General features: G+C 38.8%; 1 protein-coding gene across 2 annotated transcripts in view; it reads right to left on the bottom strand.

The window, feature by feature from the left end:
* pcdh11 (protocadherin 11) overlaps positions 1-22,301 on the bottom strand; it is a 128,072-nt gene that overhangs the window by 52,756 nt on the left and 53,015 nt on the right. Inside the window, exons 4-5 of one of the 2 annotated variants that reach the window (XM_069171903.1) lie at positions 21,814-21,873; positions 1,438-1,473 (exon numbers count right to left, since the gene is read on the bottom strand). In XM_069171903.1, coding sequence (XP_069028004.1) covers positions 1,438-1,473; positions 21,814-21,873 — 96 coding nt within the window. The remainder of the gene's footprint in view (positions 1-1,437; positions 1,474-21,813; positions 21,874-22,301) is intronic. The other variant, XM_069171904.1, reaches the window with a different exon arrangement.

Below are 22,301 nucleotides of genomic sequence, written 5' to 3'. Positions count from 1 at the left end.
TAATAATGACAATCACATGATTCTTAAACATGCGTTGAATAATTTAAGAAATCTTTAGCAATATTTGAAAATTGTGGTTATGTACTCCAAACAACTCTTAAGTCAGAAGTGAACACAAATTATTATTATTATTATTATTACTCAGAATCCTTAACATTGTTAATATCTTTTCTCAAGAAAAAATACAATATTTAGAAGCATGAGAAGAAGTATTCATATTTTACTGCATTTAATGTTGAAAACACATTTCTGCTTTTCCAATAATGCAGTTCTTAAAAAGAAATCACCCACAACTTAGTCATATTCTTGCAAGAATATAGTTATAACACAGATAAAGCTGTGGAGTCATAATGCAGGGATCAGGCATTGGACGGAAACCTTGCATCCTCAAAGTGGTTTGGATTAAATCCAACTGTGGTTTTGAGGTTTTCAAATGGCAGCAACAACATGCATATTTATAGTGTGAAATATCATACCTCTCAAATTGAGGAGAGTAACATTTCTAGTATGCCGAGATCCTCACAAATCTCACCTTCTATGGAGTTCATTTTACTCAGTTTTTTTGTAAGATATGTTTGACTTAACTGTCTGTCAACACGCAGCTGGTGTTAAATCAGAGTTGGTTTTTTTGTCAGCTAAATCTGACAGTGTTAGCAAAATGACTTTCCTGGCAGTGACACTGCGAGTGTTAATTGGGTGAACCCACCTTCCCCATGCAACAAAGCTGCATGAAAATCAGCCACAGACGGATGCTATTCTCTTTGCACCTCTATTACAAAAAAGATTCATTCGGATCATTAACGTTATATTTTGATGCAGATATTTCATCGTAACCATTCTTATTGGGATTTCACACCATTATCAGCTGCATCTGACTGAATATTAGCTACACCTAATCTTGATATTAGCCACAGCCTTTTTTTTGTTTTGTTTTTGTTTTTGCTACTCTGCTATTTAGACTGAGACACAAACTCTCTTGACCATCAACAGTAAACAAAACAGGACTTTTACCTGTGCTTAGTGATAAATACTTTTATACTCAAAGTTGACAATTTAATTTTTTAGTGAGTTAGATAAATTCAGCATTTTTTTTCCCACTGTGAAACAGTCATGTACACATTTATGGACAGCTGCTGGACCGGAGACAAATACAATTTGAACGTCTGCAAGCCGGGAAATTTTGCTACGTTGTGTGAAACCATATTTACACTGTAAAGTGTTGATATAAAAGAAACACCAAACAGTCAATCAACACTATGTCATAAATGTTAAACTAAACTGACAACGTTAATTGAACTTTGCTGATTTTCCTGTGTGTGGGTGACATGCAGATTAATTTAATGTAAACTACAGTGAGAGACCAAACAAATGCAGTGTCATGCTCTAATGGTGGTGCACATGCAAGAAAGAGCCAAGAAGAAAGTGCGTGAGACTTACATTTACAGAGGTTATCTTGCCAAGCAGACAGGCCTCCTGCAAGGACAGAAGAACAGTCATTACACATCACTGTCTCACCGTAACTCTACAGGATTTACAAAGGAAATAGATATTTTGATCCAACAAAGGAACGTGCACTGGGAACTCTTCAGTCTTCTCAGAGTCAGTCAGAGTTCACAATTGACAACCCTTATAGATTTGGGAGTTTAAAGTCTTTTTTAAGTTAGAATTGAGAATTAGAATACATATTGATTTCTTACTCAGATGCCGAGTTTGTTCAGCAGCAACCGGGCTGCAGAATACACAACCTCTCCCCACAAATGTAAAGAATAGGGCAAACCTGACATCCTGACAACACGAACCTTACAACTGACACTTTGATAAAGATGTTTTCTCTGCATGTCAGGGAGGAAAGTGAACAGAATATCAAATGAAGCATCAGAAATTAACAATAAACAGCGACAAGCTTCTAAATTGGGAACAAAAGACACCCGCAAGCCTGCAAAATAGCATCCTCTCTCTGGGGACTGAGATAACTCACAGAGAGATAAGAGTATTTAATTTTTAATCACCAATTTTGTTTTCTTTGTACTGCTCATAATAATCTGAGTATGTGACTTTATTTGCAAAGAAAATAGAAGAAATCTGGCAGTGAGGAGCCACTTAGACAGGGGAGAAGCAGAGAGGACTGCTGGGGTGGAACGGTAAAACAATGAACAGGAAACAAGTTCATGTCAACAGATTATCCCGCCATAATTGTTCACCGAGGGATGCTGCTTCTGACTGAGCAACAGAGCAGCGCACCCAGAGCCATTCACCAAAAACAAAATGGTTCCTCATGGTGGACAACTAAGCTGAATCATAAAATATAAGGTCACCTAACCTCTGGCAAATTACTGCCTTGCACAACTAAAAAAAAAAAAGTTTTTGAACAGTATGTATACATATAAATATGTTTGTGTGGAAACAAGCATGATATTGATGTAAAAATTAAACTGCCACAGTGTAACAAAGAACTAAGGTGTTCAAAAAACAAGCTCCTAAAGTTGTAAGTTTATAATTTTCAGACATTTATTTTTGCAATAATGCTGTCGTGATTTTTAGCCCTCAAGAAAATTACATCACTGCTCTGCCTTATGGCTGATCTTGATTTCAGTCACGTCACATCAAACATGTTATATGAAAAATATATTGTAAAAATACAGAGACTTTACGTTAAACGAGGCATCACATAATTTCATTAAATGAAATTATGAACCGTTATTTTTACCACACAGGTGGTTCTGTGCCTGTTTGTAAAAGCTGCACTCTTTCAGCTCTTTGTTTCGCTGCCCACAAGTTCACTGTTTTTCCTCACTCATCTCTAGCTCTTCCTTTGCCAACAACACCAGACAGCTGATTTAGTTAAAAAAAACAAAAAAACTCAGATAAACCCAACATCTACAGCACACGGCAGACAGACAAAGTTAGCAGCTAGCTGATTAGAATAGTATTTAGCTGTTAAAGAGGCAGATTTTCCCCTCGGGAGATTTTGGAGACTAAAACAGCTAACAGACTTCACATTCACCATGTGGAAGGAAACATAACTCCCAATGAATGATAATGTTACCTCGTGTCTTTTTGAGGTGCAAATAAGTAACTTTTAACAACTTCATTTGGAGAGTGTACTATTTGCAGCTTGTTGTGCAATCTTCAAATGGCAAAAACAGAAATGAATTTGATTTTGATGGGTATCCGATAAAAGGTCCAGGACAATATTATGACATATTCCACAAAGAGAGATGTAGTTTTCAAAGTGGGCTCAGTAAATGTTTTTTGGATTGACAGCTTTCTTTTTGTCACTAGGTGAACTGTCCTGCTTTATGGTAGGAATAGCATTATTTTCTGAAAAGCCCAGTCACCAAACCCATTGAGCTTTGGACTCAATGGAAACAGAAATATAATCACTTTTAAAGGTACACTGTTCAAGAACTGCTGAGATACAGTAAAACAAACTGCTCTGCATATAGAGACTCTGTAGGTTATCTCTAAATACAGCTTATAAGCTTGTCATAGCTTTGAAGAATAATTAATACTGTACCTGTCACTACATTATATTTACATTATGGCTAGAAATATCTGAATTGATAAGGACTACCTTTATTTTCAAAATAAATGTGATTAAAGAAGACAGTGGATTTCTTTTCTTTTTTGTGTGTGTGTGTGTGTGTGTGTGTGTGTGTGTGTGTGTGTGTGTGTGTGTGTGTGTGTGTGTGTGTGTGTGTGTGTGTGTGTGTGTGTGTGTGCATATTTAGCACCAACATTTGTCAGGTCTTTCTGAGGAGTCACTCATTTGCATCTTTTGACTGGTCATTTAAGGCAGCATTTTACTTGAGGCTGCCATCAGGCAGTTGTTTCTTCTCCAAATCATGTTTTATTCAACACCTTGTGACACGCACTTCAAGTTAGAGACCTTGCCAACCAATTAAATATATGATAATGTACATGAGGGATCTGAGAAGGTGGCCTGTGGTTGTTTCATATTTAGATGACACTCAAAATAGTAGTTGTACATCTCGATACCATAAATGTGTGAGTTTTGTCCTCTTTTTTTCCTCCTACGTATGGTCAGTGACCTTCTCTGTATGTACGCCTCTAAAACTAGTGGTTTCAAAGCTCTCACATGCAAGCCTGGGAGTGAGTTATGCTTAAGATAAGTGCATTTGTTGGTGGACCACATCAAAGTACAGAGGGATGTCTTAGCGAGCAAAGGCAGTGGAGCTCGAACCTAGCCTTTGATCACCCCAGGCCCTCTGATCATTAAAATATTGGATAAATAATAGATTAAAACCACCAGACCTCATTGTGCTCTGTCTCTGTATCCAAATGTATCCCAATTTTGAGACACGGTGGCTGCACAATGCATACAAAGTTATTGTAGGTTGGAGTGAAAGGAGCATTCTGTATGGTGCATACTGTAGCATTGTGTGGCATGTTTTGAAACAGTGATTAAATCTGCTACTGTTGTAATATGGTAAGTGAGCTGAATACACCACAGTACCCTACTGAGTTCCAGCACAAACTGGAGACATGCTGAAGTGCTGCTACAACTCCTCTCCACCAGTAAAGGTTTGAGCTGTGGCATGGCAGGTTGCCACGGAGGTAGAGCTACTGAGTAATAATCAAAAGGCATAGACAGAAGGTAAGAAAGAGTGCATTCCAGCTGTGCGTAGGTGACTTGAGGGTAGCTAATATTACATCTACAGTGAAAACTTGGCCTGCAGTGTGCAAAGACAATGAGCCCACAGTGTGCATACGAGGGATATTAAAAAGACTATTTTCCTTCAGCTTAGGCTGGTATATCAGTCTCCCGCAGCACATATACATTTACATTTAGAGTATAAAAATGAATCTAAATTAATAAAAATATATTTCTGTTCCTACATAGAACATCCAGCCAGTGGCACAGAGCAGAATTTGGGCCCCATGCATGTGGAGTCTCACTGGGCTCACTTATCCATTTCCCTAATACACATTTGTAAGATGAGCTAACTCAACATGTGTAAACCTGTGCATCTGTAGTATTTTATCATGATAATCCATTTTTTTCAATGTATTCAAATTCCTGTATGAGGCCTTCACAGCGAGGTTTTACATCATTATTTCTGTCGTTTTTTTTAGGTCTTCATTAAACCCTGAGCCTCAGACAAAGGTGTAAAGCTATCTTACCCTGGCCTCCATAAAAAGAAAGGATCATTGTATTAATGTTTTATTATAAAGGAAAATCAAATAAGACATCCCTGGAATCATGTTTTATTTGCACGGATGAGGGAGCATAATAGAACTTTAGAAATACGAAACAGAAATTCAAATTCTTGCTATTACTTTCAAAAACAGAAGTGTATAATACACTCAATTATAAAAGAGACTACTTTCTTTGTATATTGGCAAATCTCAAATCAGTAAACTGCCCAAATGACTGTTTTAGTGACTGTTAGTAACAAAGTTAGAAGCTTGAAGCTGATTCACTTTCTGTGTCTGTTTCTCAAAATGAAGCCAGTGCTGATTAATTTATGAGCAGGCAGAATAACTTTGTCTCAGCAGCTTTCAACTTTTTTTTTTTTTTTTTTTTGTGGTAATACTAATTTAGCACTAATTAAATCTTAAATTACTTTTTTTCAAAATAACTATGATATAATTTTAGATAGAAGAACCAGGACATCAAATTATTCAGCCAACAGTATTAGCTGACTCATCCTGCTGATAATGGAACGTTTAAAACATGTTAAAACAGTGTTTTAATTCACTGACAGTGCTCAGAAGACATCGCATACAGAAACTTGTGTGTGTAAAAGTATGCGTCACGGCAGATATTCATGAAGTAAGATCACACTCCAAATGATATTTAACAGCCACAACTGAAGTCATCAAGCACTGGATGCATTCAAGCACATTTAAAAACAAGACAGACACAGTTGGTAGCTGATACACTTAAAATGAATGACATATCTAGAGACTCGTTTCTACCAAAGCAACAAACTATGCATCTTGTTATTCCAATTTCTTTGATGAGACTTTTTCTCCTGACCTCTGAGCTTCATGACACTGAGGTCCGAGCTCAATTATGACCTCTGCAATCTTTCAGCATGAGACAGCATCACAATGCAAAGCTTTGCTGAGTATGTTCCATTTGCAATAACTTCAAAGTAAAAAAAAAAAAATGCTGCATGAAGCTGCCTTGCTGCAGTTTGTGAAAACATTTTTAAAGAGCGTATGATGTGATAACTTCAAGCTACACTGAAAGCCTTAAAACCCCTCATCCCCGGGGTCCTCATGCTCCTAATAGTTTAACACTAATGAGATCTGCTGCTCCCATCTCTACAGCCTCCCACATAACAGATTATTTCGTAGTGTAAATACCTTTGAAGGTGGGGGGAAGCACAGAGCAAGGCAAAGAGACAGGAAGCATGCTAGCTGGCCACAGTCTATCTGCTTGCCTAAACTCGCCCCTGCCTCTTTCACATTTGTTTTGACTCTGACTCTGGGTTCACTGGTGAAAGTCACTACAGTCGGCCGCGATCCAGCTCGTCTCTCTGCATGAATTCCATGAAAATAATGGTCAAGTAGGACTCGCCGGAGCTGCAGTATTCCAAAACTGTCAGGGCCGTGTCACAGTCTACTACTTAAGCTGTTCAGAGAGAGTAGGAGAACAAGCATGTGCTCTACTATCAAGTGGTTTGTGTCTGTGTTTGATGGATGTGTCTGAGTTTAGCAAAATGACAATTGTAAGGTGGCCACAATACAATTACATATATGCATGCATAATACACATGTTGGCAGTGGAAAATTTGGACATGCATGCCATCTGCTCATATGTGCTGGCACAAGAGGCACAAATGTCTCAGCCAAAAAACAATGATTAGAGTTCAAGTTTACATCCCTTATATTTCTGGCAAACGCAGCATGTTTTAGACAACGTGATAAAACTGTTGCAAAACAAAACACCTTCTCATCAAAAGGGGCTAATAAAGTCTTCAATATACTTAAGTGTAGCCTTAAATAAATAGAATACCCATTTACCTCTGCATTGGTGTTCAGTTGTCTAAAGTGTATTGATGTACTTATTGACATTCAATAAAGGGAAACCCTCTCAGCAAACCATAGAGAGTGGTGTAAATCCTGTAAACTTCTTGAGTGTGCACAAGGAGCAACTTTCCTTCAACGCAATTACCAGACGGCAATAATGTCACCGCGTGTTCGAACCAGTTTTGATTTACAAGTGGACACCGTGTTGCCTTTTCATCAGCTTATTATTATTAAGTGGTCCGTACATGTGTGTTTCCCCTGGACAATCCCGCCACTCGCTTCACTCATAGTGAGGTATTGATCCTCCCAGTGTACCAGCCCCTCCTGATTTAATTAGGCTAGCTGCTGTTAATTACTCCACACTCTAACCTTTTGCTGTTTCATTTGGACCAACAAATTGGGTGAATTAAAAAAAAAGGGGGGGGGGGTGTAGGAAGAGGAAAAAACAGAAAGGGGAAAAAAAAAAAAAGAGCTCCCTAGCAGCTGTAGCGCGGACCCCCTCCCCTTCTGTGGCGTTTGTGTCAGAATCCCAAGCGGCGTTATAATTAAAAAAGTTCATCAATGTTCTCTTTGCTCATCAAATTATGCGGAAGGAGGCTACTCCAGTAATTGTTGCAGAAGATTCATTTATGAAAACCATACCAGCTAGATCTGGTAAGGTTGTCTGGGGATTTAGAGAATTATGCCTCTCTTCACCTCTTTTGTAAAATGTTTCTCAGAATTAAGCAGACTGATCATGAAACACAGTTTATTCATGTGTGCATATTTATTTACAAGCATCTTGTGACAATCTTAATGAAGTTCTAAATTTTGTTAAACACTGAATAAAAATGCAGCACCCAGCTCCACTGTCACACCAATTTGTCTTCTTAGGGAAGGTATTAAAAGAGTATGATATGACACATAGCTGCAAAGTTATAATTAGACATCATTTAATACCTTATGTCATGAGATTACATGCGCAGTGCATGGCATCTAAAGCACACTTAAATCGTCAGGGGATGTAATTGATTAACCATATGAGACTGGGAACCAGATGATGAGGATGATGCTCTAAATCCATGTTTAATCAATATAGCCACTTCCTACACATCGAGGGATTATTGACAGGAATTACTACCATCTGTAACTGCTGACTTACAACACATCTGATAATTTCAGACTTGGTGCATTAAGTCAAAAACATGTCTCTGCTGTGACTGTTTTAAGTGATCGCCTGCTTTAAAGTGCAGTCAACATGGATACATTATCAACTGAGCAAGTGACATTTATTGGATCTTTTGGATCCATAATATGAGAGATGCCCTTTGATCAAGGTTGAGTACATTCTAGTTGAAAAGATTCTACATGATGCAGAAGGAGCCATTCAGAGAACTCCCTTTGGCTGAGATAATAACTTCATCATAATTAGCTTGTGGTGCTCAGGAGTGTTGAATTGTCGGTAGCAGTGGGATCTGGGCAGATTTATTGCTTGATTTAATTACGTATCAAAATTCAATTAGCCATGCTTTCAACCAAATTCAAAGTGAGCTTTGTCAAGCTGTCCCTTGGAATCAGGTGCAGCTTGAAGGACATCCTTCCTAATACAGTGACATCTAACTTAATAATTATCACTTACCAAAAATCATTCATGTGCTAAGGAGAAAAAAAAAAAGCTCAGCCAGTTTTAGAGAAGATTTATTTATTTATTTATTTTTTAACTCCGCCATTACTTTTTTCTCACATCTCTACTGACATCAAACAGCATCAATAGTGTGAAACAGATCTTGATTCAGTCGCGATGTGAAGAGGGTTGCAGGTACTTTACCAAGTGAAGATACATGACAAAATGCTCTTTGAGGTTGACTATGACTGAGGAAGTGTCTGGCTTTCCATACCCACATCACTCACTGCCTGCTCACCCCCTTTTGCTCCAGACTACACCAGGGAAAAAAAGGGGAGCTGTTTTGAATAAGTGTCACACCAGCCTCCAAGAGCTACATTGATCTTTACTAGTATGCAAATTTAGGATGTCATGGTGTCTATGCTAAGAAGCCAAGGAAGGGAATGAATATTTCTGCCAGAGGTCTCTGACTGAAGTGTAGTCCTTTACCAGTATTGTAAATACTTTCATTGACAATTTTATTAGGTACACCTAAGTAATACCATGTAAGGCCCTCGTTTGACCCTCAGAACTACCAGATTTTTTTTAAAGCCATTGATTCAACAAGGTGCCAGAGATGTTACATTGGGAATTTGAACTATACTGACTTGACAGCAGAGTTTTTGCAGTTTTTCAGTGGCACAAATGCTGTGAACATCCCACTTCACCTCTGCGCAAAAGTGTTTTATTAGACTGTGATCTGGGGACTGTACAGACCACTGGAGTAAAGTAAAGTAATTTCCTGGAACCATCTTGAGACAATGACACATTATCTTGCTCGAAAACGCCTTTCTAAAGAAAACAAAATGAAGGGTTGCACCTGGTCAGCAATAATGTTGGCTGTATTTACAGGAGCAAGGCTATCATAAATATACCAAGCACTGGCAGACATAAGGCATTTTTCTGCTTTCAGTCAAGCTTCCATTTGTTTCCCACAATATCAACTATTCATTGCACTGCAGAGATAAACACCTCACCCTTTACCGCCTACACTCAGATTCACCTTGGCTAATGTTTTAGCAGGCAGGCTTTTACCTTTGCTTCCTGTTTATCTTACACATATACAGAAATGTTGCATCTACTGTACTGCTACAACTATACAGCTAAAGGCTTTTACCTTTGCTTCCTGTTTATCTTACACATATACAGAAATGTTGCATCGAATGCTACAACTATACAGCTACAGTTATCATGTGTTCATGCAGCTGGGAACAGGGAAAGTTCACATTTGAGATCGTCCCACTTCCTAGTTGAAAGCGTTCACAAACAGGCAACATGGCAGCTCCCAGAAAATGTGCTCTATTTCTGCCGCCAGAACACAGAAGAGTGATAAACATCCTTGTCAGCAGTCATACAAACTGACACAGGGACAAGATGGAGTTCAGGAGTTCAGGAGTTCAATATTATTTGTACACTACATTTCTACACGTGTTTATGTACTGCCATTTTTAACCTAAGTGTTGTCCAAAGGCAACTGGGCTTTCCTGAAATTCTTGAAGACGTTTCATCTCTCATCCGAAAGGCTTCTTTAGTTCAGCAAACTAAGTAAACTAGATTAAGCTAAAATAGGCTAGTCTGCGTATTTCACCTTATTTTCGGGCCAAGTACATTTCTGCCTTTCAACGCAAAGGCGGCAGAGGTCTTCCACTTTCCTAGTGAGATATTCCCAATAACCTTCCCATACTGTTGTTGCTATGAGCTGCATTTAACCATGTTGGCAGGACTTGACATTATACTGTTATGGTTATACTTGTACAGACGAAACAGAAGTCAGCTTGCTCCTGTTGAGTCATTCTTCATGATTTATTTGTAAAATCAAGCAGTGGCCAGACAGCCACTGACCGGCCACCGTCCCATCCTCCATATTCACTCTGATTAACATATTCCACCTTCTGAACTTTGACTTGACTTAATCCTTCTCTTGTTTGGTGTTAGCATGTCAGCTGTAGCTGTCATAATGGATGATGATTATCTGACTGATGCACAACATCATGCAGACCTTTACAAGTGACAGTCTCTGTCTTATGAATACAATATCATTCGCCAGAACACATAAAGACTTGCCACACAGCTCTAAGATGTTGCTGCTGGTAAACAAGAAAAAAAAAGCAGATGTTTCAGAAACACTGGCCACTAGACCCCAGCGTGCTAAACTATTATTCACAAGGTTGTTGCCAAAGAAGAATCCCATTAGCTGTTATCAACAGCCTTTTTCTAATTCTGGTGGCCACTGGCAGAAGGGAGAGCTGTTGTAGGTTTAAATGTCAATGCTAAGTGTGCTGTGGCCTGAAGAATACTTGATATTTATGGACCTAATTGTGCCAAGAAACTATTCCACTTCACATTACCCCATTAACCTCTACAACACCCCCTGATGTTGATGCCAGGTGGGATGAATGCAAAGAGTTTCAGCAAAATGTTTGCTCATCTTCATCTTGCAACAGAAACCATGATGTGTGGGCCATCTTTATTTGTACAATGTACAATGCGCATTTTCACACCAGGTTATTAGTTGAGCAACTGCTTTCATTAATGATGATGTCTTGCATCAGAATGAAAGAAAACGATGAAGGATTTGACTGGAATCAAATTCGACATACTGTAGATGTTGGTTACACGTGTGCAGCCTATGTTTAGCCGGCCGGTAACTGAACTGTTCAACCTCGTCTGCATGTCCTGTCTCTCTGCATAGTGAGTCACAAAAGCTTGACTCACAATCTGGAGGAGGAAGCTGCATTAGTAGGGAGGTGCGTGTAATAAAGTGGTCACTAAGTGTACTGTCACGGGGAGAAACATGGGAAAGAGAATGGAAAGCCCCATTGATGTGTCATAACTTAAATTGATCAATATTCCCTTGTAAATGGTGAGTGGTTCATCTGTTTGATCTCCCTCCCATTGAAACATCTGACAGTTTTCTTCATTGAGATTGGCAGAGGCATTGTCCATAGATTGTGATGTGCAATGACATACTGAATCACAAGCTCATGTTTGAAGCAACGAGCTGGAATCATTGTCATTCACTGACAAACACGAAGCGCAGTGATGATACTGATTCATGATTCCCCAAACATTTATGGAACTGATCTCCTGAAAAGTGGGAGTTGCTTCTGTCGTAAATTTAAACACGCAGCTCGCTGCCAATTGGTAATGTCATTCTGCGAATGACATCTGGGTTTCAAAATGCATTCACTGTCATTCTTCACATATTACCACAGGCATAAGGAGTTCACAAAGAAGCTTGTGAAACATTAACAATCCAAACGACTGTGGCCTTGTTATACATCTCAATGAGATCCCCACAACAAGAAGTGATCATACTTTATCAATGTCCCCAAGAACAATAATATGCCTCCTCTCCTGCTGAAATGTTGACAAGTCTCATTTCAGAAAGACTTCATCTGTTGCTGTTCCAGTTATATGTAATCTGATCACTACACAGCAATGTATTTGTATTTTAAGAGATCAAATTTAGCACAAAGATAAAGACATTATTTCCGTGCATCTGGAATGTGTGTACAACCAATTATTAAAAAAAAGCCCTTGCTCTCACCCAGTAGATCACAAATGTATTGTCTGAATATGTCACTATATTCCATTACAAAGAAAAAACATAACAGCCATTTTTAAAATGACTAAATAAAGAGTATTTTTTTCCACACACAAAAGTTTAATATAACAGAAAGACTACAGTTATTTTATGCCTACCAACTGTATCATTGTTTCCATTTTAGCATCAGCACCACCTTCCTGTTTGCATTTCTCACACTTCATAACTATGTTGTCAGAGAGCTGAACAATACTGTCAAGCAAAAAAAGATCTGTGAATGTCAGTATATTTCTGATATTGTAAATTATTTTTTTTCAGTGCTGTATTTGTTTTTCATCATATGCTCATTAATAAACTACTAGCGATAGTCCCGGTCTTTAAAGCTCTTGACTCCGAGGCAATGCTTTTCTTTCTCCCAGTGATAATGGTAATAAAAGCCAAAAAACAGACCACTCAGTAGACTTTTTTTTTTTTTAAATTTTTTTTTAAAGAAGATGTTATACACAGGCGGAAGAACATGTAATTGCGGCTTAAACATAAACATGCGATCCACCCAGAACAGAAGTACCACTTTGACCCATTCTGTTAAAATGATAAGGGTTAACATACTCAATATTCAAGAGACATCACTTCTTCCCCTGTCTCCGGTGAGAGCAATGGCAAGTTCATGAATATTTTTTTCAAGAAATCCATATAAATGTGAAATCCAAACAAAACAATTACCTGCCAATTTTAGGATGCAGCAAATCCTTGTCTACACAAACTGTTTGTAGTCAAAGTCAAGCATTCATAAACACGGTAAAAAGGCATAGAAATTAATTATTGAGTCAGGGTCGCCATTTTTGTTTCTTCTACAGTATCTTTCCTCATGGGGACTTCTACATACAGCATACACTGTCAATTCTTCAGAACACAACACAGAGAATCCTTCATACAAAGCCAGTAGCACAGTCTTGATAAAGCAGAGACAAGGCTCAAAGTCATATCCCCATTTGTTCCAAGCGTATCTTCCTCAAATATGTTGATGTCAGTTTTTCTGGCAGAGCAGCCACTTAGAGGTGTGCAATTGATGTAATTCAAAAGCCACTCAGTGCAGAGCTGTCTCTCTTCCCCAGCCTGCCTCACTCAATTGGGGTCCATCACCATCACCAAAACAAACTTCCCCTCACTGCCAGGGTAATTTTTTTCCCCTGTTTCCACTACTGAGCACCAGTCATATTAATATCTTTGTTGAAGGCAAATGTGTGCTCCAGGAGGCCAGTCCCATGTGCTTTTTTTTTTTTCCAAACCTCTTGCTGTTTCTGTGGCCACAGCCAAGTGCATTAACATATGTTCTCACAGTGCACAGTGCTACTCTGCATTGGTAAATGCCTTATTAGAGCAAAACCCGCTCTGTGCCTCTTCCATTGAATATCCATAAGTAGTAAAACACAGCCATATCTGCCCACTCAGAACAGTCGGGATGTGTCTCACATGACAGGGGGGCTTCTTAACATTTAGTCTGAGGCCCTCTCTGTCAAATTGATATTCCTCCCACTCTCTGTAATAGCAGGTGGTAATAATGACAAATAAAGGCAATATTGCTACTGCATGGTACATACTGAGTGTAATAAGGTCATCTGCTGGTTATGTTTTTTTTCTTTTTCTTGCATTTATGCCTTTTTAGCATGCAGAGTCAAATTTGCTCTCTATGACTTACATCTCAAAAGACTATGCCAGTGTGAAATATGCAAAGGCAAAGGCTGAGAAAAATATCCTGAGCATTGCATCTTGTTCTTGCCTTGAGAGCTTACGTGCTTGCAATCATTTCCAAACTGCAATTTCCTCCTATTATTCCTTTTGTTATTTTTTTTTTCTTTTCTGTCTGAAGTAATGTCATTTCAGAGATCATGAAACCTGTGTCATAATATAAAAAAAAACAAAAACACATCAAATTGTGTCCTTTACAACTGGAAACAAAAAAGAGAAATGGCTCTTGCTATCGTCAAAACAGTCATTTGGCAATGAATAAAGCAAAAATAATGATGCACCTCTCATAGTATAGTTAGATATGCTTGAAAAAACATGTTGATTTAACTGATGTATGGCTAGTTATGTGTAATACTTTAATATTCTTCACCTCCTAAAACAATAGGTGATAACATCCAAAACACGTGACATATTGACATATATTAGAGATGCAGCTTGATTAGCACCTATGATGAAAGTGTTGCTTGTATGATGACTATATGTTGTGTAACTGGAACAGACAATGCACCCACTTGGCTATCTGTGAATGCAGTTTGCTGATGATTATGCTGATAGCTGCTAAAATGCAGCTTTGGGTACAATATGTTTGCAGAGCTCAAAATGGCCACTGAGGTCATTTATGCTCGCAGTCATGGTCTCCTCAGGTTTTTAGTTTTTTTTCTCCAAGATTTATTTTTCATTTCTAATTTAGGCGATCTTTGTTCTGTCTACAAGAGAAACAGCGGTGCTGTGTTGATCTGAAGACACATTCTAAAAGAATGCGTATCAAACGCTACAGAGAACTTGTCTTATTCGTGCAAAAAGAACTGAGGGCTGGCATCCATGTCATCCTTCAGCACTGTACTGATTTATAATAGTGGGGAGGAAAGAAATAAGAGGCCAGGATACATCACTGAAACATGAAGGAATTGAATAATAGTTTGCTCATGAATAAAATCATTAAAAGAAGCTTTTTTATGACTTAGACCATAACCATGAATCTTGAACGTCTTATGATTAATGCGTCATCTATAAATTAAAGATTTTAGATTTCGAGGGTCTTTATTTATACATTTATTTATGTTTTTAGTTATTTATTATTCTATTCCAGTTCTGACAAGCCAGATCACCTGAGGACACAAGTTCTCTTTGCTTGAACTTTTTAGATCTATTACCAAGACAATCAAGTTTGCACCAGTGTGCAAACTAATGAGGCCTAAAAGGCTTTGTTTAAGTCATTAAACATGAAAATCTAACCATACAGCTTTCATCTAATGGGAAACATTTAGGGGACAACATCCTGGCTGGGTTGTTGTTTCAGGGTTGTTGTTACAACAAATTAGAGTACATCTTTATGCAGTATGACAAAAATGTTAAAGAATAAAAAAAAAATGTGCATTATTGTTAAGTTACAGGGTATGTATAGTTTACTTTAGAAAGACTCTATTGAAAATACAGTCCCCAGAGTACAACAAAGGTCAGTACACCTGTGACCACTGCAATAAAAGTCAGTGAGTAAACGTGTAATTTTCCAATCAAAATTACCCGTATGGACAAGGTTATAAAAGGGTCTGTGCATACAACAGCTTTTTCAAATTTGGCAAGTGATTCTAATCCATCATGGCTCCACATGGTGAGGAATTGCCAAAAAAAAAAAAAAACAGATGGGGATACTTCATGAAAATGGAAGAGGGTACAAGACCATCTCTAGGCTACATAAGTCAAAACACAGCTGCAGCAGTGGTTAGGAGGTACAGGAAGAGCCATGCTACCAATAACTGAAGGTGCAGTGGCTGTCCTTAAATTATGCTGCCACACACACTTCACTACTTACACACCCATGCATTGAAAAACAGATGGATAAGTGCCTCTAATTTGGCACAATCATTACCTTTGAAAAGTAGCATTTCAGTAATGTTTAGAAAGGGCAAAGGACATTGCATGAAGTCACCCTCTATGGACAAAGAGTGTCCAAGAAGAAAACTATGGCTCACAAAATTGCACAAAACTGCAAGATTAAAATTCAAAACAGGAAAGAATGTCTGATGAGTACTGGCAGCATGTTCTTTGGTCGGATGAAACCAAAATACATTTGTTGGGATCAGCATGTTTAGCACAGGCCTGGCCACAAGTATCACACTAACTGTATGGTACTTGTGACAACTCGTTACTGTTCCAGAGCATCAAATACAGCTGTTTTGTTCAACCAGCTGTCATCTCAGAGATATCCACCATGGACCCTTCAGCATCTCAGACATACTTACAAGATGCCTTCGGTTTAGGCACCAGAAAAACACATGGCTAGGTTTAGGAACATATCATGGTTTGGGTTAAATGTGACACGATCAAAATTTGGTTAGGTTTAAACACCAAAACTACTTATTAATTATTTTTTGCACCGACACTACTTGGTTAGTTTTAAGCACCAAAACTTCTTAGTTATCGTTAGGCACAGAAACTATTTGGTGAGGTTTAAACACCTCCTACCCGCATGGACTTTGAAAACAGGCTGACTGTGAAATATGGAGATGGGAGTGTGCTGGAGTTGGATTAGTGCAAAAAGTGTTGCCGAGATGACATTTATAGAAGGCATTATTTATGTAAATTGGTATAGCCTTTTGGAGATTTTGAGCTGACAAAGAGCAATAAAGCCCCTCCATCAAAGAACATCTAAAAAGGATAATCTGTGAAGAAAAGTAGAACAATCCTTTATAGATTTATGGAAGTCTATTAATGCCCATGATAGATAAAATTTCTCATCAAAAATAAAGGTGGACATACAAAATATTAGAAATTAAAAGAATGGAATTTATCTAGTAATTGGTGTACTGACTTTTGATGCATTTTGATGAATTAAAAATGTTAGTATTATTAACAAAATACTTTGTCTTTTGTACACAGCAACATAAATGGTTTGTAATTAAATATCAAAGATGTATTTATGCTACATAATTAATTTTGTAGTGTATTCTGATTTTAATGCATTCTAACATGGCTTTCTTTTTACAGTATAATTTGTTATTTGTATGTATATTTTGTAAATTAATAGAGACTTAATTAATAATGAGTACATAATTACCAAAAAACCCAAACAGTAAAGACCATACGGTGAAGGTGCACATGTGAACAGCTGTAGCTTGTGCACCTGCAAGATGAAAATTCAAATTTCTGTTAGGTGTTACTGAGTCTCTTTCTTCAGTGGACTGACTTGTGTACTACAGTATATTTTGTCGCAGCAGGTCAAATGTGATAATTCTGCATTTTAAAAATGCACCTCGGGTACACTCCCTGCAGCCTTTGTGCAGTCCATTTGAACACCTCAAGTAGGATCTGTGAAAATCACATTTTGCCTGCCTTAAAAATAGTCCAAATCATGGTAGACTCTGGGGTTTGGTATTATCCGCTGGTCAGGCTAAGATGCTTATACATTAGCAATCTAGGGGACCAGGCAGCTGGACTGCAGTCCTGGAGCACACAATGACTTCCCATTAATAGGTTGGGGAGCATCAGGAGAGCCCACCCTGAGCAGAGATTTCCACATGGATATGGCCTATGGCACAGGGGTACCTGCCCCCAGCCATCTGCACTGATTTGACAAATGATTCTATATCAAAGGCCTCTGCACTGATTTGGGTGGTAATTGATTGGAAGCAAGGCTCTCAAATCCCTGATTGGTTTAGCTGCATGTGGGGTGTGTGGGGGGAGGAGGGGGGGATATGTCGTGGCAAGTGAGAGGGAAGGACAGCCAGCAAGAGAGAGAGCTAGAGAGTGCAGTGCAGGAGATCTGGGAAATATAGGCCCACCACAGAACTCTGGCTCATTTGCACTTTGAGAGAATTCAGAATTAAATTTGTGAGATATGCAATTTCTTCGCACAATATGCATGGTATTTTTTTTTTTTTTTTTTTTACAGAACAACCAATGTCATCTCATTGTCTCTGTTTGTTTCTTTTTCTCATGCAGCTGTCGGGGTATCCAATTTGTTAGTGTGTCTATGAAGATTGGATTTCACCATTCAAAAAGAGGAATTTGGTTAGAAATGGAATATTATTGATTTGTTCCACATGGAGGTGTGGTCTGATTCAGATATATGAGCATTGCAAGTTGGCTGAGAGGGAAACATGGATTTTATCTTCCTTCATCAATTTCCCCTGAATTTTTGATGCCATTAACCCTTGTTGGTGGAAATTGTGTGACAAGAGAGATAACATCAAATATGGAGGGAAGTCAATGTTAGTCAGCCCCCTGAGGCGTACCTAAACCTCATAAACCAATAAAGGAATGCCACTGTAGAAAAGTATGCCAAATACTTCCTAAAATATTAGTATAAAATAAACATCTGTAAAACATCTGAAATTGTCAGTCTGAAGGTAATATATGTCATTCAAAATTACAAGAGTACTTTCAAAAGTACTTTAGAAGCAGTTCAATCTTATTCTGTGATTATATTACAAAGCATTTGAGTATTTTTTCAATGGAATTGCCACAGAATATGAATATACGGTAGATGTGAATTTACTTATTCATACAGCATTCGATGTGTGACCTTCAAAAGTGCGTACATTTAAAGTGTTTGCATAATATTAGCCATTCTGTGACCAGCTTCAAGTTATCCATCCAGTCGTGTATACAGTTTGGCATGTGGTAGACTGCTACTGTGCCTGCTGCTGTGACAGTGATGCTATGTATATATAGACCTACTGCCTTTATTACATGGCAGGCTGCCTGCACCGCATACCTTTTGCCATTTGACACAGACATGTAGTGCTTGCTAGTGACAGATGCTGCACAGTACTGGTCCCAGAGGTCACAAGTGACCTTTTGGATTGTCTTTTTTTCAGTCACAAAGCATTATTTGTTTGACGATGGCCACCAATGCAACCTCAGGCACCCTGATGGAGCCGTGGGTTGTTGCTGCTTGTCTTTTGAGATCACATTTACCTCAAATGAAATGTGTGTTTGAGTGTGTGTGTATGTCTGTGTGTGTGTGTGTGTGTGTGTGTGTGTGTGTGTGTGTGTGTGTGTGTGTGTGTGTGTGTGTGTGTGTGTGTGGGAGAGTATGTGAGAGGGAGAGATTGAGGTGGGGGGGTTGTCTGTGCGCTTGCAAGGACGTGAATGCAGACCTACATGTCCAGGAAGATGCCTTGCTAACCACCCATCGTCTGCTTGATGACTATAACTAAGCTTAATTGCTGCATGCCTAGCCTCTTGTTTGGATGCTGCAGGGACTTTCTTTTATTATACAGAATGAATCATCATTAAGATGTGCTTATTCAGTGGCCTCTCCTTGGCTTCAAATACTTCTACACATAGAATTTCGTTAAGCATTTTATTTGCAACCATCAGTGTCTTTACATTTATGTCCTAGTCAGACTTCACAGGGTAAAGTGTGCCTCGAGCAGTAAGGTGTCTCGCATGTTCATCACTCAACTTTTGCATTATGTGACATTTCACGAGAGAGATTCTCTTTTGTGGGAAATAAAATTGTGAAATGGCGTCCTGGTGTTGCACGGCTTTAGTTTACCATAGCAATTTCAGAGCTGGCAGGAACAACGTGCAGTGCAGGCCCCATATTGTCAGAGGTGCTTGATCCCCACCCCCATCCCTCGCCCTCTCCATCTGTCATCTATTTATATTGTGCCGTTCACATAGACATTCACTCACTTATACATGCATGCACACATTTATTACACACATACTAACACAAACACAATTGGATCAGCCAGAACACCCCCATCATCACCAAATACTTAATATACAACATTTTGTCAAACAGGCAGAAAAGCATGTCTACCATCTGTGTTACAAATATGATTCTTCTGTTTATGTTCAGAAGCATGCATTTATGTGCGCATCCCTGTTCAAATTGCATTCCTATCCTGTTGGGGTATAATGCAATGCTGTTATTTACGGTGAACATTCAGAAGAAAACCTTGTGAAAAACTGACACAGGTTCCAACCTGCTGAAGCCGAGTCTCAGAAATATGATCTTACCCACACCTCTTACCCTGACTGCCGTACTGTAATGATGCTCTGAGGTGAGCCCACTCATCAATTATTCACATAATGCAAGATTTTCAGTCTTTATCTTCTTGTCAGCTAGAAGAGACGATTTAAGAAAAATAGTGGAGAAAATAACGGAAAAGAGAGCGAAAAAAAAGGCGGCAATACGCTTGGCGGCTGAATAAGAGAGTTTGCAGTGGACAGACAATGCTCTCCACGTGAGTTATAATTGCAGTTTAACAATGTGTGGACCTCTGGGATATTCACTATGCAATATATGGCCTTTAGACTCGGATCACTATGGAAACCAAAGGCCCCGAACGACCTGCAGTGCCCACCCACTTGGACAGCCGTTAATCATCTTCGCTCAGATCCTGGCACTGCAGAATTTGGCCAATGTGTCAAGAAGCAATTATATATACTTAGTGCTCGGGCACCCGATCTCCTCCCTCCCCACTCTCTCCTCGCTCTCACACTCTTAATATAATCACAGAGTAGTCAGTTTAAAAGCCCTCTGTTCATTTCACTATCTATCTGGGGGATGCACACAATGCAGATGAAGAGAAGTTTAAAAAGACAGGAAATTCTATTCTGAGAGCCATTATAATCAGAATATTCTTTACATATAAATCATATCCAACCATTTACTCATTTTACCAGCCTCCTGAGCTGACTGACATACTAAATTACCCCAGCTGGCCCATTGCATTCGCTGCACATATTGGGCTGGTACGGATCATGGAGACTAATGTGAGCTGACTAAAGGGAGATTATGTTCCGCTGCTAACAGCTAAAACGTGAATAACACTCTCCGCAAACCCACAGTGTTCCCCTATTACATCAGCGCTGATCAGCTGTGTAAAAATGGGAAGAGAGCAAGTCAGAGAAAGAGATAATGAGACAGAAATATGGCGGCCAGAAGTAACAGGACATAGTGTAGATAGAGTTGCTCTGTAGAGAAAAAGAAACAGAGGTGTTCTTGTATGAAAACTTCTGTAACATCCCATCTTACTCTACATTCATGTCAAACTGTAGTTTCACATCAACCCACATGTGAGAAGTTCAGGTCCTCTTTGAAGGACAAGCAGTGTTATTTTGCACTGACAGACATGCAAAGAAAAACTTGATTGCCTTCCTTGTGATTTGCCATTGACAGACCATAGGGAAGGGGTATCATATTTTGTTATTATTTACTGTTCTACCTCTGTCTGCAGATTTCAATGCCACCAAAGTCATTTTAGACAGCTAGCTGTGCATTAGGGATGTAGAGTGGTGTTAGGCTTTGAACAGTTGATGACAGGCTGTCAGACAGCTTCCATCCACTGGGCTCCTTTTAACCAGGGTCCACTCTTGCAATAAGCCACTCATCGCCATAACGGCTGTTCATCCAGAAAAGGACACAGGCTTTTTTTTTTTTTTTTTTTCTTTTTTACACATTTGGTGTTTCGTGAACCGAAATTGTGTGAATTTCACTACATAGCGCATTATCACATTTGCAAGAGGCATGCATAGGGGTTGAAGGGGCGAGTTACTTCAGTCAGTGTGCCGAGATGACTCGAGACCATCAGAGTGAAGTGATGACTTTGACTGTGCATGTGCAGCACTAATTAGCATTGAATAAATCTGCCCCTCTCGCCTCACGTCAAATAAATCTAGAATGATTAACAGAATGCAGAGAGGAAGAATAGAACAGAGGCAAAGCTGTTGTTTTTCTTTTTTTAAAAGGAAAACATTTTTCTTTTCGAATCAGCGATAAACAAATTCATTCGCACATCCTTTTGCTCAGAATCCTGCGATGATATGGCAAATAGAACATCAGATGTTAAAATATCTGCAATTATTTCAGATATTGTTGTTTATCCAGTTTGGATGAAAGCAAGCAGGAGCCTACCTTATGAGGACAAATGGGGGGTGGTGAGTTAAAAGACTTCTCCGGTGTCTGGCCCGGGTTCTACAAGAAAAACACATTATCAGGGACATGTTTTCAGTGGAGGGCATCTCCCAGCAAATCTTCAGTGACAGAAGTTGCAGCTTATTCCCTAGCCCTGGCTATTAGCATTTTTGCAATATATTTTAGAGGGGTTAAGCGACTCTCAACTCCCACTCTTTGCCGCCCGCTAATCCAAGACCACAGCTTTTGTTGACAGTCACATTTTAAATCTTTATCTTGACAGCATTATCTTATCATACATCATGTGAGCGGGAATAGTGATGCATTTTGTTTTGTTTTCCAGTTTCCCCTTCTTTCTATCCCTCTACAATGATTATAAATCCTTCTTTGTCAGAAGATTTCACTGAACATATGTTCAGACTTTTGTATACAAGCCTGATTGCATTTTTTGAGGTTAAATGATTATCACATTGTTAATACACCAATAC

Source organism: Embiotoca jacksoni, unplaced genomic scaffold, assembly GCF_022577435.1.
Source record: "Embiotoca jacksoni isolate LCO1_2020_lvr unplaced genomic scaffold, fEmbJac1.0.p SCAF_5, whole genome shotgun sequence".
In the NCBI taxonomy this organism is placed as follows: domain Eukaryota; kingdom Metazoa; phylum Chordata; class Actinopteri; family Embiotocidae; genus Embiotoca; species Embiotoca jacksoni.
Note: the sequence above shows the minus strand (reverse complement) of the source record. Positions and strands in the feature narration are given on the sequence as shown.